At 52.2% G+C, this 27,252-nt stretch overlaps 7 protein-coding genes across 7 annotated transcripts; 4 read left to right on the top strand and 3 right to left on the bottom strand.

Moving 5' to 3' along the window:
* Positions 1-7,895: 7,895 nt before the first annotated feature.
* Positions 7,896-9,908, top strand: SPBR_05720 (uncharacterized protein; the record flags this gene model as incomplete). The annotated part of the gene is made up of 3 exons (XM_040763983.1): positions 7,896-7,989; positions 8,068-9,373; positions 9,452-9,908. The coding sequence occupies 3 exons, from the start codon at positions 7,896-7,898 to the stop codon at positions 9,906-9,908; spliced, it is 1,857 nt and encodes a 618-aa protein (XP_040622266.1).
* Positions 9,909-11,428: 1,520 nt separating this feature from the next.
* SPBR_05959 (dual specificity phosphatase 12) lies at positions 11,429-12,718 on the top strand (the record flags this gene model as incomplete). Its single annotated transcript, XM_040764221.1, has 1 exon — positions 11,429-12,718. The coding sequence occupies one exon, from the start codon at positions 11,429-11,431 to the stop codon at positions 12,716-12,718; it is 1,290 nt and encodes a 429-aa protein (XP_040622265.1).
* A 3,063-nt stretch (positions 12,719-15,781) lies between these two features.
* On the bottom strand, positions 15,782-16,954 carry SPBR_06002 (uncharacterized protein; the record flags this gene model as incomplete). The annotated part of the gene is made up of 4 exons (XM_040764264.1): positions 15,782-15,893; positions 16,338-16,387; positions 16,459-16,779; positions 16,814-16,954. 4 exons carry the CDS (start codon positions 16,952-16,954, stop codon positions 15,782-15,784), a joined length of 624 nt encoding a protein of 207 aa, XP_040622264.1.
* A 1,057-nt stretch (positions 16,955-18,011) lies between these two features.
* Positions 18,012-18,293, bottom strand: SPBR_06296 (uncharacterized protein; the record flags this gene model as incomplete). Its single annotated transcript, XM_040764557.1, has 1 exon — positions 18,012-18,293. The coding sequence occupies one exon, from the start codon at positions 18,291-18,293 to the stop codon at positions 18,012-18,014; it is 282 nt and encodes a 93-aa protein (XP_040622263.1).
* A 123-nt stretch (positions 18,294-18,416) lies between these two features.
* Positions 18,417-20,589, top strand: SPBR_09199 (uncharacterized protein; the record flags this gene model as incomplete). The annotated part of the gene is made up of 2 exons (XM_040767325.1): positions 18,417-19,458; positions 19,514-20,589. 2 exons carry the CDS (start codon positions 18,417-18,419, stop codon positions 20,587-20,589), a joined length of 2,118 nt encoding a protein of 705 aa, XP_040622262.1.
* Positions 20,590-24,389: 3,800 nt separating this feature from the next.
* Positions 24,390-24,914, bottom strand: SPBR_06232 (uncharacterized protein; the record flags this gene model as incomplete). Its single annotated transcript, XM_040764494.1, has 1 exon — positions 24,390-24,914. The coding sequence occupies one exon, from the start codon at positions 24,912-24,914 to the stop codon at positions 24,390-24,392; it is 525 nt and encodes a 174-aa protein (XP_040622261.1).
* A 1,671-nt stretch (positions 24,915-26,585) lies between these two features.
* SPBR_06193 (Ras family, other) lies at positions 26,586-27,252 on the top strand (the record flags this gene model as incomplete). Its single annotated transcript, XM_040764455.1, has 2 exons — positions 26,586-26,642; positions 26,743-27,252. 2 exons carry the CDS (start codon positions 26,586-26,588, stop codon positions 27,250-27,252), a joined length of 567 nt encoding a protein of 188 aa, XP_040622260.1.

Here is a 27,252-nt window from a genome sequence, read left to right as displayed (position 1 = left end):
CCCCGAAGGACGCGGAAACAGTGGGAGAGTGGCCTCGTTGGATCTCAGCAAATTCAGACAAAGTTTCTCTTTCGAGTGTAGTGGCCTTTTAAGAGGGCTTCTGGAAGTTAGGGCCTCTACATCGTCTCTGCGACGCGTTAGCCCCTTGTCTCTGCTGTTCTTAAGGTCACAGCGTATTGATTTTGGTGCCTATCTACTCCGTAGGTCCAGTGTCGGATGCGGGAATCTGTATGAAAAGGGACAAGGAAAAGGGGACCCTGGAGGAGGACTGCGCGGGACCGTCGTCCTATCCTATGGTGGAATTGGGAATGTGACGACTAGGGTATGGAATCGCGGTGCCGTGAAGACAACACGCGCGGGATGGTTTGGTGGCTTTCAGTTGACGAGTGCATCTTTTACAGTAATTACACTGCATCTCGCATCGCGGTACTCTCACATGCCCAAAGCTGGGGCAGATTGGCATCGAAGATCTCTCCCTGGGAGGGCTGCATCATCGCAAATGTATCGGCGCGACGGCGCGGCTGTTCTCCGAGAGGAGAATGATGGTGGGGAAGAGTCAGGAAAATCAGAGGTGGCAAACAAGGACAAGACAGACCTGCAGACACGGATGGCTAATGGGACGAATGGGAGTTTGAGGTGGATTGACAAGACCACTCCCTCACATCAGTTTTTTGATTGTTTTATATGAAAAGACGTCCGAGTACAACATAGAGTCGCGCCTGTCTCGCCCGACACATGGCCGAGCAGTCGACCTTGTAAGGCAGCCTGAATTTGGGCAGGGCGAGGACGAATGCGGTAACCCGAGGATAAAGAACAATAATGCACACAGTGAAAAAAAGGCGGGAAAGATATTTTTGTACTGACGACTACGGGTGCCAACGACGTACGGCTTGGGGTTTAGTGTTGTGTATCTGTGTGCCGTTGAACATGACGACTCTGAAATAAGCAATCTGTCTGATAATGTGTGCCCATACAGACGGCCGGCCACACAAGGCCTGTAGCCCTGTGAGGAAGGGAAATCATCCGGCCGGCCGTGTTATTTATTGTTGTCTGCAGCTGTAGGGGGGTCGACCCTACATGTCTTGAAAACAGGTTGTCTTGTGCGGCGTGCGTGCGTGACAACCTCCCTGTGTTTTCCATACGTGCCACCTGCATGTGCCTCCCGTACGCAAGTAAAGAACACAAAACCAAGGAAAAGAAAAAGAAAGACAAAGGTCGCCTTCCTCCATTGAGCACGGAAATACGGAAATGGTGTACAGATTACGGACTGGCTGGTTGAAACGTCTCATAATTACAGTACCAATGAAGAACTAGGATAACACCGGTAGTATTGTGTCTCTGTGTTCGGTTACGGGGTATTCATTGACGTTGCAACAAAACTGTGTTATTTTCCTTTGATTGCTCTTTCCGTCGTTGGCCCCATCTTCGGCAGACGCCGCCGGGCCTTGTTGTCTCCTTCCTACCCATGCGTATTCTGTAAGATCTCGCTACGATTACCCGTTTCGCTCTTTCCCTGCCGATTTCCATGGTTATATTGGCGGCTTCCATTTCGGGCTTCTTCCTTCTCCCTTCTTTTCCTTCTTTCCTTACGCCTCCTTTCCTTGTTTCCCTCTACTGCTCTCCCGCGCTCTAATAAGGAAGTTTCGTGTCTGTTATCCAAAATAGAGCGGCCACTGGCGAGTCTGCCCGAGAACAGCGCCGGATATTAAATCAATTAGGAGCAAAATAGAACAAAAAATATGACAACGCCAGATACCCCAGACATAAAAGAGGAGAACATGGAGAGACGAAGGAAGAAACGGGACATGCCACCAAGGATAATCATGCTCAAAGGCGGACACGGAGCCCATCTGCGCTCCAGGTTCCGCAGGTGTACGGCGCGCAAAGTACAGAAGAACCCAAAATTGCAATTACCAAAGGCCGTGCCGGGGTCGACTCTAGCGACGGACGTAAGATTGTGCGATGCACAATGCACGCTGCACGATGCACGATACACGATACACGATACACGATACACGACCAAAGCGAGACGATGGCGAGCACGTAAAACACAGTAAGACTGATGGAGACCTAACAACGATCAAGTCATACGGAGCCCGACACACAGAGCCGAGAAACCATCTCATTGTCATGCGGATTGACAGCGGCAGTTCCCATGCCTTCGTACGTCAATATGGAAGAAACGAGATTCAGCCCTCTCCCACGACTCGCACAACACAACGCGAACGATGGAAAACTGCATTTTCCTTTTCATCTGTCTTGCCACAAGCCGCATCGATTGATCAGAGTACGTAAGAGAGCAGCTTGGCAGGAGAGCAAGAAGCACGAAAGTCCACAAGCTGGAAATCGTACGTGATAAAACGCCAGTGCGTTTGACGATTCCCAGAGCCAGGGCCGGGCCCCTCTTTCCATTTCCATGCCCTGCAGCCAGGGGAGCAGGGCTCGAGGCCAGGAGCTTTTTTTGTGGCGAAGCCAGTCTTAGCGCAGCGACTAAAACCTTGACAGGGCCGGCCGGCATGGTCTCGTAAGGCAAAAACGATCAGCTGGGACAGAGGAAATAAGGATGTGTACGATTTATTATGAAAGGGGTTGAAAAGAGACGAAAAGAGAAGGAACCTAAGGACGACGAGCAAACGCCGAAGGCAGGAACTTGCCGAACGTATCGGGGGAAAATAACATAAAAATAAATAAATAGCCATTCTCCTAGACAAGAACAATCTACTTGGTACATTGCAGTGTCAACGACGGTGAGACGATTGTGTGTTCTACAAGCGACACAAGACAGCAGGTAACACGTCGTAGGGCGAATCATAGACCAAAGAAACGGCTGGGAACGTGTAGGCCGCGTGCCACGACCGTTGTGTTCATCCACTGCACAACTGGTGAATATGTAAGATACGGAATATGTGTAAGCAGACTGGCAAATGTAGCAATATCACAGGGACACAGTTACCGCCGTGTTGTAATCTGGAACAAATGGAACAGAAATTGGGTGGAACGTTGATACGATGATTGATATGCACACGAATAACCAACAACACTCAGACTCACACAAACTCACAGAAACGCACATGAAAACAACAAATGACAGCAGGGTCGTCGAACGGTCGAACGCGGCACATCCACGACACCACTGTCGTACCGCAGGGCTCGATGGCATCCTGCCAGGCGCAAAATGCATCTCTCTTTGGGCTACGGCCCGTTGGAGGGGGTGGGAACGGATCCTCTATTTTTTATTTGTCTTCTGCGCCGCCATATGGACATGCCGTTTTGATGTCGCTGCCCACGAGCGCAACTGGCCGAAGGGGCTTGGGGTCCAGGGGTGGTGGGAAAGGTAGGAGGAAGGAGGGATTAAAGACGGAGGGACTTTATTTGTTTTCCTTGGGAGAGGGACACCCAAACAGAGACAACCTCGACAAATCATATTTTTGTCATTGTGCCTGGGGTCGTATCGGGGCGCTCTCAATGGCGCCTGCCTTGCAGGTCGAACAGGATTTGACTGAGTAGGCCTGGCAAGGCCCAGGCGAACGGGGAGGGGGGCAAGAGCCAACCAAGTGACCCAGGTCCAGGGGCCGCCCATGGGCAAAACATTTGGGCATAGCGCCAATAGCGGAACTCGGCCGTTAGAAAAGGCAACAAAATAAACGATCCCCCGCCTGCAGGACGCCAGAACTGGTTGCGACGCCTTAACCCCCTCGCCCCCCTACGGACGACCATTTTCAATGCCACCCTGAAAGCCCACTAAAAACCACCACAAGTGCCCGCCAAAAACTGCCAGCAGAGGCGAGACGACCCGCCGAGGTCCAAATGCAGCGGCCTTTTTCCACCCCCTCCCCGAGTTTCTTTCCGCACTCTCTCACTTTCAGCATGGCGCCGTGTTTTCCCGTTCCGCACCTGCGGCAGCGTGGGAAGCTCACTCTCACGCCGTCCGCCGACTACGTCGTACTGAAGTATACAAGTATACATCGTATGTCTGTCAGGTTAGGCAAGGTCAAACGATGCCAGTGTGAGCGGTCGTCCATGTCATACAGAGATATGCCCCTATGCGGTTATACTGCTGTATTGCGTACGTGTGCACGGCTGTCCGAAGAGCTCCGTCGTTTCGAAATTTGGCCTTTCTTAATTGTATTCCCTTTTTGGGCGATTTCATTCGACTTTGAAAGCCTCGCTATCGTCAAAGTGGGATACGCAGCACAAACACGTCGGCCCCACTGTTCCTTGGGGGGGTTACGGACACGCCCAAGCCCCACTTGCCCTCTGCCCTCTGAAAACGACCTGAAATCACAGCGCAAACTACCCCTTCACCACCCTCTCGGTGACCTGCAAGGCGTCAGACGCCCCTACGGCCGACCGAGTAACTGAGAGGGTTCAGTGCGTGCCCTCTGCTGCCCTCCACTATCTACTGTCGGTAACAGACCCCCAGACTTCCCTCCCAGACTCACTCCCCCACACCCTGCCAACAGCCCTTTCGCTTTTTTCGGTTCCCTGCCCTAACGGTCTAGCGTATGCATGGAACCTTCACGCTGTCCCTTTTTGGGTGCCCGCAGAGAACTGCCAGTCAATACATTACCACTCTTCTGGAGCGGCACGGTCTGCCCACTCACTACTGTGCAGGCCGGCCCTCTTGTGTGCTCCGGAGTTTATTCTTATTCTGCCCATTCCGTTTTTCCTTCCCCTTTCTTTTGGGTCGTTTTAACTTTGTTCCTTCCTCGCTGGGCTGAAATGCCTTGTGGCTGCAGGAATACATGTACAAACAAACAAACAGAAGGAGGGGAGGGGGTGTACGTGGACCAAGGACAGGCGCATTTTCATTTTCAACATGCGCCGTCAGTGCACAAATCATTCGTCAGAACAGACACGGAAAGAGGAAAGGACGAATTCCTCTCGCATGTGCGTGACCGCCACTGGCCCTCTGTTGTTTACTACGTTTGCCAGTCGTTCTTCCTCTTTGCGGATCAACGATCGGTACACCGATCGTGCCTGCCGTGACGTACAGTAAACAAGCTCCTCTTCTTCATCTTCATAGAACATCATCCACCCAAGGACGGATCACCGCATCGTCTCGAGGCCAACAACAGATGTGACATGTCGAGGACACACCGTGTCCGGGCGTGCACACACAAAGCAAGAAAAACAGCCTTAAATCCATTTGATGCACGGGCTATAATCTGGCTGGTATTGCACGGCTTGCCCTGCATCGCCTCACCTGCTCACTCACCTGTTGCCCTCCCCGCTGGCCTTTCTTCCCTTTTGCTGACGGCAATCTGCAGGCCTTCCTGCGAACGGCAAACCCTGTCAAGAAACACTGGCAAAATTCCACCATGCGTGCAGGAACAGTGCAGGAGCTGGACGGCGCCAACATGGGTAGATGGGAAGAAGAGTCAAAGTCAAATGGGACTGCGGACATATGTGACGAGCCGACCCCAAGAGCAGACCCCGATTGCGCAGAACTTGCAGGCAAACAAACATTCATACGTGCATACAAGCATACACAAGGAACACCCGCCCCTCTCGACTGGCGAATGCTAGAGGCCGGTGGCCCTGTTGACGTAGTGTCTTGTCGGGGAACCAGCATATCACATCATGATTTAGCCCCCATTGATATGTGCACGACTCCCACATGCATACTCCCACACAATGCCTTTCTTGCCTTTCCCATATTTTCTGCCCCTTTTGTCGCTTTTGTCCTTTTTGTCCCTTTTGTACTTTTGTTGTCTTGCCCTTTCGTCTTTTGTCTTATTCTCTCTTATCTTTTGTTCTTTTGCCTTTTGTTCGTTTTGCTGTTTTGCCCTGTCCTTTGGGTTATCCATTGCGCCTTCCGGGTATCGTGGTCACTGGTCTTGCCTTTTGTCGTTTACCTCCGTCGCACTTTCCCCGTCATCGCCCTCCAAATTCTGCTCTCACACCCCCTTTCTCCTGCCACCCCCTCCTCCCATGCCATGGGCAAACCCAGGCGTGTATGTACCTCGTATCCACGCTAATATTTGGCAACCCACCACCCCTTCGCGGGTTCGCTCTTCTGTGTCTTCTAGCCTGTGGCCCCTGCTGGGCCCAGGCTAAACTGGCCTAAGCGGCCGGCCGCCCTACTGCCCAGTATTGCTGTCATTCCAACTACTCCGTAGCGAGCCTAGCTCCTTGCCTGTCGCCGACTCTCTGTCGCCCTCTCCCCATAATATTTTAGCTTCGCCTGTAGTTTGCATCTTACCACTGGTGTTTGTTTTTCTGGAAGGTCGCTACTTCCCGCTGACTGTGTTGTGTGTGTGGTTTGCGCCTTCCCACCTGAACGGGTCCTGCCCAAAACTAGAGGCTTGTCCCCGTTCCCTCCTGCCCCAAAACCACGCCCGCGCTTGCTGCTTTTGTAGCAGCTGAACACACTCGACCACGCACCACACAATAAACAGTCCTGCCCATATTGAGACAAGGTACACACACACACACACACATCGTTGCAGCTGCCCGCCTCCGACACAACATCAGCTTATTTTGCCTTATTTGCCTTTATTCTGCCATTCTCTCTCTCGTCCTCCTTTCCTCTTCCCACCACATCCTCTTGACCTTTTTTTATATTTTATTTCTTCTGCTCCCCTCCTGTCCTCGAGCCACTCTTGCACGCTTGCTTGTGTCTGATCTTGTTTGTCCCGGGCCAAGATCGATCTTGTTTTGATTGTGTCGTGTCCCCTCTTCCGTTATATTTATTCTTGCCAACGGGTGCCAACTTGGACATTTCCGCTTTCTACTTTACTTTTGACTTGCTTCTCGTCGTTCCTTTGCGCCTTTGGCTCCGGCTCACTCCTTGTGCCGTTTCTCTATACGGTATATATCCGACTCGTCTTCTCTTCGTGTCTGAATCGCCTTGCCATAGCGCGATCTGTTGGCGCCTGGCCTTTTTATTTATTTCTTCTTTGTTTTCTTTTTCTTTTTTTTTTTTTTTTTTTTTTTTATCCTTCTTTCTTTTCTCGTTTATTTCTTGTTTTTGCTCGCCATTCCACTTCTTTGCAGCTGTACCTCTCCGCGGCCCAGTTTTGCCTCTGTATCCTGGCTTCTGTTCGCCGACGTGCTACGTTCCATCTTGCCTCTTTGCTCTCTGTTCCTTGAGGAAAGCAAAAGCTCCCAATTTCAGCTTCTTCGCCCTCTTCGCATCTTGTCTTTTCAGCCGAGACCGCACAGATCTATGTTCAGTCCGCCTGCGGCACGAGTTATGATTCGACGTGCTACCTAGCGGCGATTCCCGGATTTCCCATTCTTGCGCCCGTCCAGACCGTCAACTTGTCAAATCGTCAAATCGTCAAACCGTCCACCCTTTTGACCCGTCAACTTGTCAAATCGTCAAATCGTCAAGTCGTCAAGTCGTCAAGCCAGCCCACACGCACCGGTCCTCCTCGAACGCTTCAGCCACATTCAATCTCTGCATCCCAGGAGGACAGAAACTCGCCTCCCCCTTTCATCCGTTTTATTTTTTATTTCCTTTTTACCACACACAGACTCCACCCTGTGTCCCTGATCCAGTCCCTCGGATGCGGTCGACTGCTGAATTACGACATAGCTCTTCCACTCCCTTCTCCTTCGTATAACTTCCTTTGCCTCCCCTCCCTCCTTCTCTCCTTTTCGTGTCCTCCCCTTCTACCTCGTCCACTCTAACACTCCCCACCCCTTTCTCCTCTCCCCCCAAGCACCCCCCCTCCCCCCTGCCTTGCTGTCGCTTCCCTCTTGTCCTTGCCGGTGGCAACAACAGCAACAAGGCGAACGGCAACTCGCTTGGTGTCCACTTCCGTCCTCTTAAGGCTGGTCTGGTGCCAATTCTCGAAGGCGACTACGATTTTGCCGACGTGCAGACGAAGAAGCCCACATCTCCCATAGCCACAACAACAGAAACAAAGAGAGGCCTTTCGCCAACAATGGAGATTCCTCGACCCGCCCCACGCCCCCAAGGCGGCCATGGCCTGCCCTCTATATACATAGACGACGACATGCCCTCCAGCTCCTATCACGGTTCCCATCGGTCTCCCTATGCCTCGCCCTTCTCGCACGCCATCTCCTCCACCCCCATGTCGATCCCCAACACCTCAGAAGACGACCGGCCGCCGCCGCCGTTACCACCTCCGCGCGTGGTTCCCGTCTACGGTCCAATGTCGGCCGCCGCAGAGGAGTACCGCCGCCGTGAGCTCGAGCCCGTCGAGGAACTGCCCAACTACAAGACCCGGCAAGACAGAGACGAAGGATACCACTCCATGGAGTCCCGCAGCCGAGACTCGTTTACGTCTGCCAAGTTCGGCATGCACCACGACCACTACCAGTTCAAGTCGAGCGCCGACGCCTACGACAATTCGCTGCTGAAGAAGCTCGACATGCGCCGCACACTCGACAACCGGTCACCGCCCCGCCTCGGCCGCCTCAGCGCATCTGCCCGCGACGCATTGCGCCCGGCCGACCGCTTCCCGGCCCTTCAGCCCCTGTCGCTGCCCACGCGCATGAAGCAGCCGCACGGCCAGCCGCTCCTCGACTCCCCCAACCGGTATACCGACACCCCGATGGTCTCGGCTGTGTCCCCGCGCAGCACACCCTTCAGCCACCGGTACAACAGCAGCGGCTACCGGTCACCGAGAAGCGACATGCCCGACTACGACCGGTCACCTGTCGGTGCTCGCAACCGTCGAACGAACAGCGGCTCGATCACCGACGACGCGAGTGTGCACGACCCAATGGATGACGACACCAGCTTCACGATGGAAGAGACGCGGCTACGCGACTTCCACATCGACACGCCCTTGTCTCGCGCAGCAGGCGACTACCATGCTGCAGGTCAGAAGCGCCGCGCATCATCACCGCCTGGCGGCGACGAGCCGCCCATGCCACTGTACAACATGACGTCGAGCGAGCACCTGCGCTGGCGCGAGGGCGCCTCGCGCGGCTCGCCGGCTCCGCGACTCAGCGCCAACACCCAGGACTCCATCTCCTCCGTCTCCTCGTCGACTCGTACCGGCTCCTACAGCTCCAACCTGTCTGGGGCCGCGACCAGCGTTACCAGCATGGCCGTGTCTCTGGCAAACGGACAGGGACGCCGGTCACCGAACGGCGGCGTCTCACCCCCGGGCGGCATGTCTCCGACTGAGACGGCGAACGCGTCCAACTCGGCGAGCACGTGTACATCGCCGTTCGCGTCCACGGTTCCTCTGCAGGTGTCCCCGCGGTCGGCCGCATCCGCGTCGCGTCCGCAGCAGGAACGGATTCGGGAGACTGCGCATATTGTGTCGTCGCCCACGCGCCGACTGCCGGACATGACGAAGTCGACCAGCCTTCTGAAGCGTTCCGAGTTCTTTATGTGTGATTGCTGTCCCAAAAAGCCCAAGAAATTTGACTCCGAGGACCAGCTTCGGTACGTTTTTAACTTGATTGCTTGATTTGACTAGAGCGTTACTTGCCACATGGGGTCCGTGCTAACATTTGTCTTCAGCGCACACGAAATGGAGAAGCAATACGAGTGCAACTACTGCGGCAACCGTTTCAAGAACAAGAACGAGGCCGAGCGGCACCAAAACTCGCTGCACGTCCGGCGGCACAGCTGGTCGTGCGCGGCCCTGTCGAGCTATGACCGGGCGTTTCACGAGAGCACATTCCGGCCCGGCGAGGCCGATACGTGCGGCTACTGCGGCGAGGAGTTTATGCGCAGCGGGTTTGCCACCGGGCGGACCGACGCACGGCACACGACGGAGCAGGACTGGGACGACCGGATACGGCATCTACAGGACGTGCACAAGTTCCGCGAGTGCAATGCCAGCAAGAAGTTCTTCCGCGCGGACCATTTCCGCCAGCACCTCAAGCACAGCCACGCAGGCACAAGCGGCAAGTGGACAAACATGCTCGAGAATGCATGCATGATGGAAGAAGAGCCACCCCTGCCGATTCGGTAAACAGGGGCTGGGCGTCTTTATTTCATTGTTTTTTTATGACGACGCATTGTTTCATTTCTTACGACAAACGGTATGGATATACCAGACGAAAACAAGGAAAAGAGTGAACGGGTTGTATGTGGCTTGGATTGCCATTTTTCACGCTGATTTATTTTACTTTTATTTTATTTTTTGCATTTTATTTCATCAATGTACCTACCAGGTTGGGATGGTTCATTCGGCTTCAAAGGGTTCTTTTTCCGGGTCTCCATTGTGTTTTTGCTTGCTTCCCTTCTTCTCTCTCTTCCACTTTCTCCCACCCGCTCTTCACGATGCACCCATCGTTGTTTCTCTTTTACTTTCTACGTTTTGCGGTTTTGGAAGGGTGGGATCGAAGAAAAGAATGAATACATATGAAAACATGCAAGGGACACACCACCTGGGCGGGAAACTTAGCTGTTTACATAATTGCGGACATGAGGGCATGACTTTAGGTGGCTGTTTGACGAACCCAGCAGCCCAATGACAAAAATCCAATCACAACCTACGACTTTTCAACTTGCCATTCATCACTAGCTGTTCGTGCTTGTCGTTTCACTTATTTTGATTTGTCCTCACTTCCGACTTGGCTGGGCTGGCATTCGGGATCCAGCCTGGAAATCGCCTAGCTTTTGGCCGGAGACGTCTCTCAGCCTTTAGGCCCCGCCCACCGTATCTCGCATTGGTAGGCAGAGCGCCAGACAGACATTTACAACGACTATGCCGGATTCGTGACAGACAGGGAGGTGCGAGGAGTTTGTACGATGGAACGAGGGAACGGGATGGAGGAGCGGACGATCGTCTCTCGATGGAGAATGGCCAATGTTGCAAGACCTGCGACAGGCAAGGGTATGACCAGACGGACAGGGTGAGATTCCGTCGGGGAAGGATGACGGCGAGACAGGGCCGTTTATCTGACCTGTTTTTTGTGTGTGCCATGTCATTGTTTACTCCTCGTCTTACATCTACGGAGTTGGAACCAAGGGGACATTGGGGAGAAAAAAAAAAAAGAAAGAAAATGAGAAAGAGAAGAAGAAAAGGAAAAAAAAAGGGGGGGGGGGAGTGCAAAAGAGAACGTGAGAGGAATGAGACACTAAAATGTGCGTCGATAGACTGGACGATGTATTACCGAGTACCCCGTAATAACGCATCGTGAAGAAAGGAAAACATTGCGAGGCCGAGGTGAGAGTGCGGCGCGCCATTGAGCGAAGCTACGAAACCACTGGCAGAGATTTATCATTTTTTGCTACATATTTTGTATTGAACAAAAAAGAGAAAAATTTTAGTGGCAGCCTTCCATGCGCTAGTGTGGTTGGTGGAGGTGGAGTGCGCTTGCCTGCCGAGCCTGTTTTGCATGCCTGCCTTGCCAAGAGGCAGAATTGCCAACGACCTCACATGCTAAGGCTCAGAACGACAAACCGCACAAGACCGCCGGAGGCCAGCGTCACTACACAAACGACGACGACGACGACGACCACCACCACCACCAGGACACGGCCAAAATGCCCCTCGACAGGATACCGGGGGACGACAACCTCTACATTGGCAGCGCCTTTGTCGTCGGCCAGGAGAAACTGCTCGACAGCCACAACATCTCGCACATCCTGTCGGTGCTGCAGTACACGCCCAAGGAGAAGGCCGACATTGCCGCACGGCCACAGACGCGGCCACGCACGCGCATTTTTGTAGACGTGGACGATGTCGAGGAGGAGGATCTGCTGGTGCACTTCCCACGCATCGTGCGCTTCATCGACTTTGGTCTCGCGTCTGGAAACCGGGACGGCGACCGGGACGGCGACCGGGACGGCGACCGGGACGGCGGGGCCAACGACGGCGGCCACGCGGCGGACGGTGCCCGGAATGGCGCCGTCTATGTGCACTGTGCCATGGGCAAGTCGCGGTCTGCGACGGCCGTGATAGCCTACCTGATGTGGAAGCGCCCGGAACAGTTTCGGAGCGCAGAGGGCGAGGGCCACGACGAGGGCCACGACACCCCCAAAGCGACACAGCGCTACCCGCCGGCGGTCGCCGAAGACGCGTTGCGGCGGGCCCTGGCCTTTGTGCGCCAGGCCCGGCCGCTGGTCGAGCCCAACCCAGGCTTCATGCGCCAGCTCGTCCTGTGGTGGCACATGGGCTGTCCTGCGGACGCGCCGGACGCCGTCGAGCGGAGGCCGGCGTACCAGCGCTGGCTCTACGAGAAGGACGTGGAGGAGAGCACGCGCATTGGACGGGCGCCAGGCCGGCTCTGGTTTGGCGACGAGGCGGTGGCGACGGCACCCGACAATGTGGACGCGGGCGAGGACGCTGCGCCGCAGAATGATGATATGCAAAACACGCCGTCGTCCCAGAACATCCAACTGCGCTGCAAGGTGTGCCGTCGCGTGCTGGCTGGCTCGCAGTTCATCGTCCCTCACGACCCACCGGACGCTGCTGCCGTGCACACGACCAACGGCCGCTTGCCACCGGCGCAGACGCAGTCCACCGCCGCCTGCAACCACCACTTTGTCGAGCCGCTGTCGTGGATGCGCCCCACCCTGGAAGAGGGCGCGCTCGAGGGCCGCCTCGTGTGCCCCAACACGCGGTGCAACGCGGTGGTCGGCCGCTACTCGTGGCAAGGGTTCAAGTGCACGTGCCGCGCGTGGGTGTGTCCGGCGTTTTCGCTGCAGCCGAGCCGCGTGGACCGGATTGTGGTGAAGCCAAGTGCGGGTGCGGGTGCGGGTGTAAAAGGAACAGGTCCGAACCTACACAACATCCGATCGCCGCCGGGCACCAAAGGGCCGAGCAAAGTATAGCCCGAGCCGATAGACAAAGACATGGACAAAACGAGACGAATAATGATTGATGAGATACCTCGCTTGCAAAGCAAAGACGCAATCGTACGACGCATTCCATACTCTGCTCATGGCCCAGTTCGTTTTCTGGTTTCCGCCTTTTCTGCTCTGAAACAAAACACAGCCTCGACCAACTCCAAGACAGCGAAGAGCGTGCTTGGCAGCCTTGCATACACGTGCCCTTTTTCTTGTTTGCTTTTCTTTGCCTGTTGCGGTTTGTCGGGACTGTGGTAAATGCCCCCCTTGTTGACAGACATGGGCAAACATGGAATTTGTTCCGCGGGCCAAAGTCGTGTCAACATCCCCGAAGCCCCCGCTCTTCCTTCTTCGACAACGTACTCCCCGTACAACGGGATTAAACGAGTTTCTGACAAGTCGCAGCGGATTGGCTCTAGGAGAATTGTCAGCTCGCCGACCTCCATGACGAGATCCAACACCCAATGCAACATACGCCGTGCTCCGTCAATAGGGCGAAACACTACGAAAGTTTCTTCTGCTTTTGTGCAAAAGAGGTTCCAGTTGCTTGTTTGCCCGCGGCAAGGGGCGGAAGGGCGGAAGGGCAGAAGCCGCCATGGGGCCTGTTTGGGACTGTTTTTGGATCTTAGGGCTGACAGCCTTATGCGATGCGGGCTGTTGACGCGCTTGGCATCAATAGTGCTCCCCGAAACAGGCAATGGTCAGCAGTCCACAGGTGACAGGACCTCCAAAAAGAAAATACTGGACGAGGTGGTGAAAATACAATGTCTCCGGAGCAATATCACGTTGTGGCAGCAATGCAACCGAAGTGTCCGGAAAGCTGAGCCGTTGCGAAATTCGTTTTTTTTTTTTCTCTCCACAACTTCAATAGATGGATCAACTCAGACGCAGGGCGCACCAGGGCTGCCCAGGGCTGTTAGTCGGCGTACTTAGTGCGTCCTTCAAGGCAGGTTTGCGATAATGCAGGCATACTGCGCAACGTTTTTGATTTTCAGTATCCTTGGGAGACGGATTGTATGACAATACTGTATAGTCTTCAATCTCTCGTCTCTGGTTAGTATTTGAACACAAAATCCTTAAGGATCTCGCTAATACAGCTCGTGCAGCGGTCGTCTCCACTGCAGGATGCCGACGATGCGTGCAGATCAAAGAAAATGCAAATAAAGAATTCAAATCATAGACAGAGATCGCTTGAACGGCGCAAACGAGCCGCCCCCCCTGTCATTTATTCCTTGTCTACTGTCCCTTGCCCTTTTGCCAAAGACACGATGGTCGGGCAAATGCAGCAATGCAGGACAATGTAAAGAAGAGATGGAGAATTGGCCAACGGAAATAGAAAAAAAGAACAATTTGTGAACATGGCGACATGTCAACAACAGGGGCCGGCGACGGCGGATGCCCTCCCATGGCGCTGCACTGCATCCCCGGCAGAATCCATGCGACGATGTCGTCCATGGCGCCGTTCATCAAGCGGGCACAATGCACCTGCTAGGACCGAACGAGAAGGAGAGTTGAGGCCGACAAAGGCCAACAGAGACCTCAAAAACCGACATCCTATCATGCAGCTGCAAGTCGGCGCAAGTCGGGCGGCGGCCAGACAGCTTATATGATGTACCGTATGAGTACGTCGTACGGTCACAGGAGGACTCTGTAAATATTTTGAAGAACCACGGGGGGGGGGGGGGGTGTCGTTTTCCAGGGTCTAGCGATGTCATCATCCTTTCCTTTCTTCCAAATGTCTGCATCCACATCCCATCCTTCGTCCACAACGGCTGGCCCGCTCCCGAATACACGCATGAGAGGTCGTTTACTTTCTTTGCATATTCCCCGAGCGCCAGCAAAGCCATTTCTGTCGACTATTGAAGTCTACAATTCAGCGGATCAGTGGTTGGTAGCCGTGGGGAGAGGGAACGGCGACGGGCGTCAGGTGTCAGCCGCCGTCAGCACTAACACGTTTTTGGAGGGGCGTAGAGGAAGGGCACAGGGAGACGGAGACGCACAACAGCTGGGGGGGGGGGGGGGCATACATACGACGTATACGGAGTATTCCTCTGTTCAGATGGAAGGATTTCCAACGGCGCTGTCCGCTGAGGAAAGTCGGGTGGTCATATCCTTTTTTGGCGTTTGGCGCGGCATACATCGTACAAAAGGTGTGGGAGAAATTGACGAGAGACCACGAATAAAAACGGGGAAAAAAGACAATGGCATCTCCGAATCTCCGCTCCAACGGTTGCCAGTGGCCATTGCCGGCTTGGTGCTTCTCAGATGAGCGAGAGAGAGGGAGAGGGAGAGGGACGATAAGATGGAGGGGCGTGTGCTTCGTCGTGGTTGCAGTGATGTAATTAATAATCAGATAGAAAAGGGATAAAGGAAAAGAACCTTAAACAGTAGCATCTGTTTACTCGGTTTCCAGGTCTTGTGACACAATTATGCAGCCATCTGAAAGAGGGCCGAGACTCTTGATATGCATCTCCGTGGGCAAGATGACAAACCATAACTAAGTGTGAGTGTGTGTGAGTGTGAGGGTGTAGGTGCAGACCGAGTATCGGCAAGGCAATACGAGATGCCAAAAGTGCATTGTTTGGAGACAGAATTCAATAGAGCTGAATTTCTTTGGACGAGGCGGACTGGTAAACTGGCGTGACCGGTGGACGATGTGCCGATAACTGTACGGTGATGCACGTGAGATACTGCAATAACAAAAGAAACAAAGAAGAGAAACCAAGAATACGAAAATACAGCCCATGAGAGGTAAAAGGAGAGAGAAAATGAATAAACTTGGACAACCATAAAATGAAGATGAAAAAGAGGACATCAAAATCAACAAAAGTAATATATAATCATTGAAATCTAAAAGAATAAACCCCATGGCTGCCGTAAACCCGCTGAGCAATGATTGCAATGACAATAAAAACAAAGACTCAAGTGAGAGAAAGAGCGTGCGTGAGTGTTGTATGGCAAATAAGATGAAAGGAACAGCACCAGGGGCCGAGGAGAACACCACCACAGACGCTTCTCTGCTGCCACGAGGCGGATATGCCAACGCATTCACATTTGTTGCATGTTGAGCTTCGGTGCGTCAACCATGGCATGAAGACGAATGGGTGTGTAGGCGGCGGAACGGCGTGTGCAGCGTGCAGCGTGCAGCGTGGTGAACAGTCTGGATGAGCGGTATATGTGCAGAGTAAAGACTGGCTGCACAATGACGGCCACCATGCAACTGCATCGGTCCAATGTTTATGGCATCCAAGGGCAAACACCCCCTCCTCGATGCTTATCGTCGTCGCCGTCGGTGCAGTAGCTGTGTCTGGCTACTGCCGAGACGGCATCGACGTGGCATCAGGACGGCCGGCCTCTGTTTAGAAGCCGCGAGTCGCCCGTCGCCTGTCGTCACGTCGTTCGTCCCTCGTCATGGTAGGCCCTTCGGAACGGACGGGAAAAAGGACGGATTCGCCAGCCGTTCCCGGTTGCGCCTGGCAATCTCGGCCTGCCGTTTCCTCTCGAACCGTTGTTGATAGATGTGTCTAATCGGTCAGTCTCTCTCTCTCTCTCTATATATATATTAAAAAAAAATAAAAAAATCTCATACCACCATCCGACTCACCTGTTCAGGGCAAACACGCGTGGCTGGTCGCTGGCCGGTGTCTCTTCTTTCTTTTGGTTTCGTCGTGTCAGTCGTGTGTCGTACAAGCTTCATACGAGGCCTCGATATCATCCCGACTTACCTCCTCCTTGTCCTTGTCGTCTTTGCTGTCCTTGTCTTTGTCGTCTGCTTTGTCTTTTTCGTCCTTTTCTTTCTCCTTGTCGTCCTTCTTGTCTTCCTTGTCTTTCTTGTCCTTCTCGTCCTTCTTCTCTTTCTTGTCGTTCTTCTTCTTCTGCTTCTCCTCATACTCCTTCTTGACACGCTCCATCTCCGCCTTGATCTCTGCCTCCTTCTCTTCTGCCGCCTTTTTCTTCTTGGCCTCCTCTGCTGCCTTGTCCACAATCGGCGTGCAGAATCCCCGGTCCCTCAAGTGGCTTGGGCAAATGTAAAAGAAGTCCTGTATCTGGTTAGTTCTGTATACAATACAGAGGGCAAACAGAACACTCTGGCCTGCCGAATCGACCTGCCTTATTCTCTGGCGTAATCAAGACGCTCGTGCTCGGCTTGTAGCAAATTTCGCAGCCCTTGGCCGACCCCTCCGCCACCTTGCGGTGCGTGTAGACGTTGGGAAAGCTCATTGCAAAAAGTGACGGGGGTTGTTGTTGCACTGGCACGTGGGTGTCCACGTCGGACACAGATCTCGGTCGCTGTCTGGAATCGCGATGCTATGAGAAGACGTTCCCAGCCTTGGGCGCGGGGTTCGGGAAGGCGCCCTACTGTGTGCAGACATATACACTGTATACAATCGCACTGTACACAGCCTTGCGACAAGTCACGACCTCATTGGTGATTATCTATTCTGATTGCAACACACTTGATATGTTGAAAGCCTGTGGAGACTCTTACGCAAACTTTTAATAAAATTATATAATAGCTGGCACATCAATAAATCAATGCCGTAAGAGTGACGGCATCCGTCGTTCGCGATAACGTTTTGCTATAAAATTCGGAATGATCAAATTCAATATGAAGATGCTGCAGGAGGGCTATCAAGCTTGAATATCGGTCATCTGTGTTTCTCGTGTTCCTAGTATTGTATTTATTCTAGACTAGGGTATGCGGACGAGAACTACTATGGCCACACGCAACGCTCTGGGTGAGCCATTTCCAAAAGTGACCCATACAGAGCGTTCTTAGGGAGGCCATCTTCCATCCAGCGAACACATTCTGCCTGACAATAGAGCAAGCAACATATTCAACGACAAAAAGACCAAAAATCAAAGACGGGGCCGGCCAAAAAACGTACAGCAGCGGGTATTCGCTGGTCGTCACCGACCCAACTACTAATCCGCCGATTACAGGTTTGACTAGGGGAGAGCGGACGGGATCCCGTATTTTCCTGCATCAGAGCCTGTGCTACCGCCCAGGGAACCCATTTTAGCCTCCTCCGATGGCGGCTTTCAGCACCCCCAAACACACCCGTTAAGTACATACGCTAAATTTACATGTACCTTGCATCCACCTCACGATGTACCTAACCGCCGAGCAGAAAACAGAAAACGGAAACCAGAAACCAGAAAATAAAAACAGAAAGCAGAAACACCAGGAATTGGAGAAGAAAAACAGAAAACGTAATAGAATAACAAGGACGGGAAATTTAAAGAGAAGCACGTAGAATATGTAAAGCATACAACCTCACCAATCGACACGGCCGCTCTTCTCTTCTTCTCGTCCCTTCTTGTCCCTGCACAGAGCAACGAGAATGTTCGCAAGATGGACGACTATCACCTTCTTAGTCGTGTCCAGGCAGACCTCCGAGAACGTCACAAGTCGCGAGCTCCCGGAATCTCCAGAGGAGCACTCATCAAACACTGGCACGCTGGAAACCAACGACGACCCATCAGACCTGACCTCTCGGACGCACACAAAGTGAACGTTGTCTACGGCCAGGACCGATGGAGTGCGTACTGCGAACATGTGGGTATTGAAGACTGGAGGTCGGCCTTGGCTACAGTCACCTACGAAAACAGAGGCTTTTTCGAGTCCTTTGTTCGCCATCTTTTACAAAGAGAACACGCCAACGTCGGATCATACGAAACGATGAAGACTTATGTCTCCGGGCTATGGGCCATTCGCTTCAAGTATACCAATACTACAGTTGACCCGCGCCTTCGAAAACATGCTAAGTCTTTCGTCCTTCGCTCCATGAGGAAGACAGTAGCTCTCCGAACTGAGCCAAAGGTGAAAAACCACCTCGGTCCCGCAGCCTTTCGCTACTTGGCTCATTTTCTTTGGGTTCGAGACTACAAAAACGCCTTCAACATTGGCCTAGACCGACTTGACGACAGTGCGATCAGGCTGTTCCAGACGTATACTGGGGCTCGTACACATGAGTTCGTCCTCCCGCGACAGAGGAAAGCGAAGGTTCTCGAGTATTACGATGAACTAGATATATATACCGACTCTACCGACTCGGACAACGGTGACTCCGACCGCGAGTCCGACTGCAACTCCGACCACGACTCCGACCTCGACTCCGACCCTGACTCCGACTCCGAGCAAGAATCTGAAAAACCGGCACGCGTAAACGGCCATGCGCTGCTCCGGTGCAAGGCGTGCTGGGTCTGTGGAAGGACGGATGACAGAACGGTCGCTGAGAGAAAAATCCTTTGCTGGGAAGACATCCAACTCTGGATTATGCGAGACCCGAATGGCAATGGAGGGCGCGATCGTCTTACGATGACCGTTCTTCTCCGTTTCCACAAGGGCTATGTGACACGCCATCGTCCCACAAAGTTTCTCTTTCTTGAGGAGAAGCTGCCTATGATCTGTCCGATTACTCACATCCTCGCCAAGGCTTTGGCTGAGAATGTCATCCAACATGACGGGTATACGCAAGCGCGCCATTTTTTCCAAACCAAGCTCAGCGTGGATGCAGTTCAGATTCATTGGAAGAAGGAGTTCTGGCACGAACCGGTGTTTCGGCGATCGAGTAAAACTTTGAAGGGGTACGAAAAATCGAACAACCCAATAACAAATGCAATGTACGAAAATTGGACGAAGAGGCTTGGTCTCGCGGCAGGCCTCCCAGACAAGCTCAAAACCTATGACCTCCGACGCGGTTTGTTGGGAGCCATCGACAGTATGTATTTCTTTCCCCTCTTCCAACTGAAAAATAACCTCTAACATCGTCGCAGAGAAATGCCGTAAAACTGTCCGTAACAGCATTGCGCGCCACAGTGGGACGAACGACGGCACGTTTCAAAGTTACTACAACAATGCCAAAATCACCGTCGTTACCCAAAACGCATATCTCGGCCGAGAGACCGACTCCGCCTACCTTGACGTCTTCAACCACATTGGTTTGCGATGCGATGAAAACGCGCCCACCAGCGTCAGCGACGAATTGATGGATGGGCTTGAGCCGACCGACGAGATTCGGCATCTTGAGAAAGAGATGGCAGCTCTCACTCTGGAGCAACACCATGTGCACTTGGAACCAGCCAGCCAAAAAGCGCGCTACGACGATCTCAAGAAGAAACTGAAAGCTGCAAGGCAAAGATTCAGAAGAGAGATCGAAGAAAGCACTCGCCGACAGTACTTCGAGGCCAAGAATGATAAGGAGCTCGATTTGCAGCTATCTGGCATTCATCGCCCAAGAGAACTGGTCCCAAAAATCACTTTTACGCGTTTGGACCGGACGTACATTGCGGATCTATTCGAAGACTTACGGGAAGACGATCTCTCAGAGGAGGACATAGTACGAAGAAAAATTGTCGCCATCAATGCGCTCGTCGCTTACGCATGGACGATTGAGGCCAAAGAAACACCCCCTCAACGAAGTGGCCTTGTCCACATAGAGTCGGGGCCACGACATGTCGATGCGGCTTCGAACCCGGATAACCGACTGATACGCGAAGTGGGCAATGCACCTCTTTGCCGCGCAGAAACGGTGCTGGACAAAAGCCCTGGCGTAGGCACGGGCATTAAAAAGAAAGTACGGGTCCGGCCAGCACCGTGTATTTTTTGCGGTCGCCAATTGCAAAGAACGGCAGATATGTGGAGTCATGTCGAGTCACATCTTAAAAAAATGAAGGATCAAGTGCCCTGCCCCTTCCGCCAGTGTGAGGCCCGAGGATACGTCTCGGACAACAAAACTCGGTTCAAGAACCACATAGCCAAAGAACATGGCATTCTCCTGAGGCCGACGACGGCCCTGGAGAAGACCACAAACAAATCTTCGACTTTTGAGCAGATGAAATTTGGGAAGTAGCACACATGGCTGAACAGATATGGTATAATAAAATACATCGTGAAAAGCACCTCAACTTCTTACACTTCCTCTCTACTGACCGACTGGTTAGCGATAGCGTACAAACACTCCGCCGGGTAAGCAATGCGAGCATTTGTCGACACAGGTTCCCGTCCCGTCCGTCCGTCCATTGATGGGCATGGGGACTAAAGAGAATACTGTGACCTGTCAGGGTTGCTTAGAGTGAGACGTGCTGAAAGGAGGGAAAGAGACAAAGCCTTTTGCGCGAAAGGAGCATGCAGAATCAAACATTAGGTACAAGACGGGCCACCTGAATTTGATCGACGGGTCCCGGCATATTCGAAGCACATGCACAGAGGTAACAAGAGAAAAATAACACCACCATGTACGTATTTATTGTAACTGTCGGTTCACAAGGACTAGGAGCATGTTAAGCCATGTGGATGCTCGTCTTCAACGTCGTATGCACGTTAATAATCTCGACCAATCAAGCAAGCATCGAAGCGCCCGGGCCGGGGCCGTACGAGGCCGATGCGGCTCCTTTACAAGTCGAGCAGCCAGGCCCGTAAATAGCGTCCTAGGTTTGGTAAGTAGGCCGGCCGCTGGTGAGCATGACGCGGGGTTGGTTTGGGTGGCTGTGGTTTTCTGTTTTGTTTTCAGAAGATGACAAACGACGTTTAAGCGCCAGCGAAACTTACGATATTTAAATATGTACTTACAGGGGCTGTTAGGGGAGGCGTAAAAGTTAGCGCTATGGGAACGGGCAGGCAGGCAACGGCGCTGGCACCACTAATTCGCGTGCCGCTGCCACGGAGGCCGGTTCCTGATTCGCCTAGAGGTGCACCGTCACGTGTGGTGGCCGCCGCTGTTACAAGTACCTGACAGCCCGGGCTTCAGTAGCCGCCGACCAGAAAACAGAAAACAGAAAACAGAAAACAGAAAGCAGGATAGAAAACGGAATACGGTAGATAGACTGAAAACTGAAAACAGACTGAAAACAAAACAGAAAACAGAAAATGGGCGAAACAGAGAATAGACAGGAAGTAAGAAATAGATTGCGTAGCTGCGGCGACAAAGACGTCTAAGGACGGCCCCACCCTCCACGCATGAATAATCAAAGAGATGAAGGAGCGAGAAATTCGCACCCGAAAAAGAGGGACGGGGCTCGATTAGTCCACGCTGCCAAAAGCCAAAGACAGGTAGCTAACGCGCCAGGCAGTCGTGACGGTTCAAAAACACAAGGTGTGTGAGAATGTGAAAAAAAAAATGCAGGATGAGATGCGGAAAAGTGGGAAAAAACTCGATCAAATAGGATCAAATCGGATCAACCTGGATCAAACAGGATCAAATTGGGAAAAAATTATGGATACAACTGGATACAACGAGATAAAATCAGGTAAAATGGGGTAGTATTCAAACCAAGCCGTGTAAATGGTTTCGTTCTGCTCTAGTGTGTGCTCGGCCGCGAGCGACCGGAGGTACTTGTTGAAAGGCTCCAGGGTGGGATAAGTGTACTCTTTCATTCTCGGCCACGGCAGCTCTTGCGATGTCGGCTCATTTGCTGTAGACTTAACTCCTCGCCGCAAGAGTTGCATTTCGATCGTTTCCCCGTGTAAGTCCTTTCCTCACCATGTGCAGCTCTAAGATGGCGACGGTAAGCCTTGGCGGAAATCGACTTCGAGCAGTGAGGACAAGTTTTCTTCGACGTCGAGCTGGCTTGTGGAGATGTAGTGTGTTCGTGTTGGATATGGGCGATCAGATGAGTCTCTTCCTCGATTTTTGGGCAGATCGGACACTTTTTCCATAGATGAGCTTCCACCAGGTGTGTCGCCATTTGCTCCTCCTCCTGTAGATCATCGCAAACGACACATTTATCAAAGTGGTGATTTTGTTCCCGGTGCTCTAGAAGCATCTCGTCGCTGCCTATTTCATCGCAGAAATTGCACTTGCCCCAACCGTGCTCTTTGGCGTGGGAAGCAAGAGCATCCTGTGAATGCAGCCCGCCACAGACGGGACACTCTGCGCTTAGGTGTGACCCCGCATGGAGCCGGAAACTTTCTTGCGTAGGAAAGCAGTGCTCGCAGCATCGAAAGGAGTGCTTTGAAATGAGATGAGGGAGAAGCTGTGAGTCCATAACAAGGTTGTTACAAAAGGGACAGCGTTCGAAAACATGACGTCGTAGGTGGAACAAAATATCGACCTGTCTTCGGGAACAGCATTGTTGGTCTTCCGACCACGAGTGGTGGAGCCTGAGATGTTTCTCAATGTCGTATGAGTACACCCCACAAAGCGTACACACGTGGTGTCCGTGGTCTTGGTGTCCGAGGATATGATAGAAAAATTTTTTCTCGGTGGGGCAATCGGCGAGGCAGATGTTACAAGGTCGGAAGTCGTGGTCGTTTTCCGAGTGTAATAGATGGTATTCTTTATCCCTGAAGATACGGTTACACAGAACACAGCCGAGCGGATTGTTAGTAACCGCGTCGGTAGATAGGGTAGGATAATAAATAGAATGCTCGCTTTTGTGGTGCGAGTTTAAGTTCTTTTGTAACATCCATTGAAAACAAATGTTGCAATTAGCCATGTTGTGCTTTTGCCTCATGTGCTCATGTATGTCGGCGATTTTCATAGCTGCATGACAACTTTGACATTCGTGGAATCCGTCTGGAAGATGCCGGGCGGGAAAGTATTCTCCGTTTGGATCGTCCGGGAAAAAGGTGCGTGGATAGCCTGTAAAGTGGTTCACCACTTTTTCCCATTTATCAGGATGTTTGTGTTTGTTGAGAAGGTAGTTTTTTGCGTCTGATAAGTCGCCCATGGTCGGCCATCTATCTGGCACATCTGGTTTTCTGTCCGGATGGCGACATAGGCTCGCTTTCCTAAAGGCTCTTTCAATATCGTTTGCAAAAAGGTTGCGCTGCGGATTAAGACCGAGCGCATCGAAGGGATTGGTCAAAGAACTAGCTTCCATTTCAATGACGGGTGGGAAGTGGACTGTCGAGTGGACTGTCGAGTGGACTGTCGAGTGGACTGTCGAGTGGACTGTCGAGGTGGATTGTCGAGGCGGACTGTCGAGTGGACTGTTGAGTGGACTGTCGAGGCGGACTGTTGAGGTGGACTGTCGAGTAGGCTGTTGAGGTGGACTATTGAGCGGACTGTCGAGGTGTTAAATATTTTTTTCTTCTTTAATTACCGTACGCCCCGTGTCCGACGTGCTGAATTCTAATCGCTGTTCGACCCATCCGACCTACAGGTAATAATAAAGCGAAATATGGGGTAAAACTCAGAGCCTCCGTAGGACGTAGGAGAAGCCGTAGACAAGGTGCTAGCTTCTAGCCCGGTGCAGGGCGCTCCATTCCTGTCAACTATGCAACCGTACCCTGCACTATGCTACGCCATACTCCTGTCCAGAAACTGGCTTGCCATGCTGCAGAGAGGCGCCTGAGTAGGCTTTTACTCCGGCAAGGTTCTTCGGTTAAGGCACACCAGGCGCCTACATAGAGAAGGTGATATTACAGAAGCGAACGCCACCGTTTCGAAAAAGTGATTCGCTTCCTCCTTCTTATTAAAGGGTCGACATTGCGTTATCCACCACAAAAAAAAGGGACGCAAAAGTGCAATATTGACACGGAAAAGGTGTCAATGCGCGGTAGACGATATCAGGAAACGGTAAGTGGCTTGTGGAGGGCTGAGCATGGATGCTTCCTCCCCCCCTCGCCCTGGCAACGCTGTTCGAACCCGGGTCGCATATCCTTCTCTCCTTTCTTTTTCAATATCTGAAATTTCACAAGAGTAATCCCCTACGTCCTGTCAAAGGCCCGCTGTAAAAGGTTGTAATCCGGCTTTTCTTCGATGCCAAGCGCGAATGCGCACATGATAAAATCCCGCAACGGATTCAACGACAGTGGAAGATGGCCCAACAGTACATCAATGTCAAAGTTGTTTACCTCGTCCTGGAACTTGACGCGGTGCTCTGCCAGAGGATTCCTGGGCAGCCTTGGAACCGTTGCGCCTGTAAGTGACACCAAAACCAAAGCCAAAGTCCTCAAGTCAGATCGGTGCGTCACCTCAATCCGACATGTCCCCGAGTCGTTTATCTCCTCCGAAACGTCCTCCCAGTGTGGTGTACCGCTGGCCCGGCCAAAGTCGACAAACACGAGCTGATCGTCCTTGAAAGCGAGACTCCTCTCGGTGATGCCACCATGTATGATCCCCACCCGGTGGATGTCCGTGATGCCAAAAACTGCTGCGCGTGCGATATGCAGTACTTCATGTGTTCTCGCAGCGCAAATATCGACAGTCGAAGGCAAATAGTCCATAACCATAACGTGGAAGGTATGACAATTGCCGTCCGCGAAATGTCGGTCCAAGGAAATCAAGGTTTGAGCATGAATAACGGGAGCTCTTCCGAACAGGAACTGAAGAATGGCAAACTCAATCTCCATCGACGCGGCCACTTTCAAGGCGGCGTCTTTGCCATTTCTGTCGGTACCCCGAAAGACGCCGGCAAGTCTTCCACCCCCGATCCATGTATTAACATAGTATCCAGCGATGGTAGCTCCACAAATGTCTTCCACCGGCTTAATCTAGGTTTAGAATACATGATTCACTTCAAATAATAGGGAGGTGAATACTCACAAATTCCCCTGTAGCAGTTGGCAGAAGAAAGTCTCGAGGAACTAGGGTTGGCATCGAGGAGGCCATGTTGTTTTGAATGAAGAAAAAAAGAATCAAGTTGAGTTTATTATTATTAGACAGGCAAAGGACAACCGTTTTGAAAAAGGCAGGGCAAGATGGAAGATAAAGAAGTGAAGGAATAGCAAATACATAAAAGAAAATAAAAGAAAACAATTGCTTGGTTTTGCCAGCGATGTAATACCCAGCCAATCCGTACCCTCTCGCATGCTCTTGCTTGCATTGAACCTCCCACCCACCCGACCCATGCTTAGTACGAAAGCCTCACCATGCCCGACGCGCCTATGCTTCGATGAGCTGTCTCCTCTATTCCTTTCCTATGTCCTCGTATGGGCATTCAGGTGGGGGTCAAGACCAAAAAGGGCAAACTAAAGAAAAGATCCTCCGGACAAGCTGCGTACTTGTCTACAACCCTTGAACACTACCAAGTGGGCGATTGACGGGACGCTTGACGGGACGCTTGACGGAACGCTTTAGCTTCTCTCTCCCTCTCTGTTTTCTTTCAATAATACAGATTAAGAAATAAAACTCTCCTGAACACCCCCTTTTATCCAGCTGTGCACTGGCCATGGCTGTTAGAGGGCATACCGGTACCACCTTGACGAATGGATTTCTTTTTCTGTCCGGGGAATGGAATGCCACACTCCGTAGGCACACTCCTCCTGCCCGAAACTGTCATGTTGCATCGCTCTTCCAAGGTCGTGGTGATGATTGTTTCCACAGCTAAATATTTACAGATTGGTCCCACAGGGAGTGATCTTAGTGTTCAAGGGTTGGAGATGAGTACGCAGCTCATTGTCCGCAGATCGAACTAAATCTGGAATTTGGGGATCTATGGCAGGATTCCGCTTGTACATCCAGGTGATATCGGGTAGAATGAGGAGGGGGTTGTCGAAGGTGGAATAGGGTGCCGTGAAAGAAGAGGCCTGTGAAGGACAGTAGTGTAGTGTTTAAAATCAGGTGTTCTCCTGACCAGAGGTGAGATCCTACCTCACCCGCTTCACAGTGATTCTATCGTCCGGCACTAGCATCCAACGGCCTAACCCTGATTTAGCTGTGCTTCAGCTTTCGACAAGCACGCTGGTCACCTCCGCCTCTGATGACGGACGCAGTATCACTTGAAGATGCTCATAATGAAAAAGGTATTGTAGAACGCTCTTCTATTTAAGTACTTGATCTCCCCCGTGTCCCTCGCTTTTCATTGTGGCAACACAGCCATGCTCAATCTTTCATCTCCTCCACGATATTCTACTCCTCTCTTCTCCCTACCCACGACTGACGCGTAACAAAGACGAGACTCTATGGGCCTGTATAAACTGGCGATGTTAGGCGACTCTGGCGTTGGAAAGACGTCCTTAGTATGTCAACTGTGTCACGGTCAGTTTATTGAGCAGGTATGTTCTTGGTAAAGCAACGTGTGTTATATTCGGAAAAGCTAATAGCAACTTGTTCGTGTAGTACGACCCGTCAATCCTAGAATCCTTCCTGGCGAAGGCGCTCGTCGACGACGAATCGTGTGTTCTTGAGATTCTGGATACGGGCGGTCAAGAGGATGACTTGTGTCTGGAAATCCAGTCATCCGATGGCTTTGTCCTCGTCTATGACACCAGCTCGCGGTCGTCGTTTTCACGTGTCAACAAAATTGCCAAACAGATCCAGCATATGGAGAATTTTGCATCACAATCGGCAGACTTCCACGACCTGGTCACTTTGATACTTGTTGGAAACAAATGCGATCTTGACCGCGAGGTGTCGTCCAAAGAAGGACAAAAGCTTGCTACGAAGTTAAACTGCGGGTTCATCGAGACATCAGCAAAGAGCGGTACGAACGTGGAGAAGGCATTTATTAGCATCACCCGTACTCTCAAGACAAAGAAGGACATTCAGACGACAGCGGTCGAGGGTGGCTTGCTACCCAAGTTCATAACGGTGCTTCTGGGACCCTTTTACTCATGTTTCGGTTTCTAA

Source organism: Sporothrix brasiliensis, assembly GCF_000820605.1.
Source record: "Sporothrix brasiliensis 5110 chromosome Unknown Cont15, whole genome shotgun sequence".
NCBI classification, from domain to species: Eukaryota; Fungi; Ascomycota; class Sordariomycetes; order Ophiostomatales; family Ophiostomataceae; genus Sporothrix; species Sporothrix brasiliensis.
The sequence above is the reverse complement of the archived record's forward strand: the minus strand, read 5'-3'. Positions and strand labels throughout refer to the sequence as shown.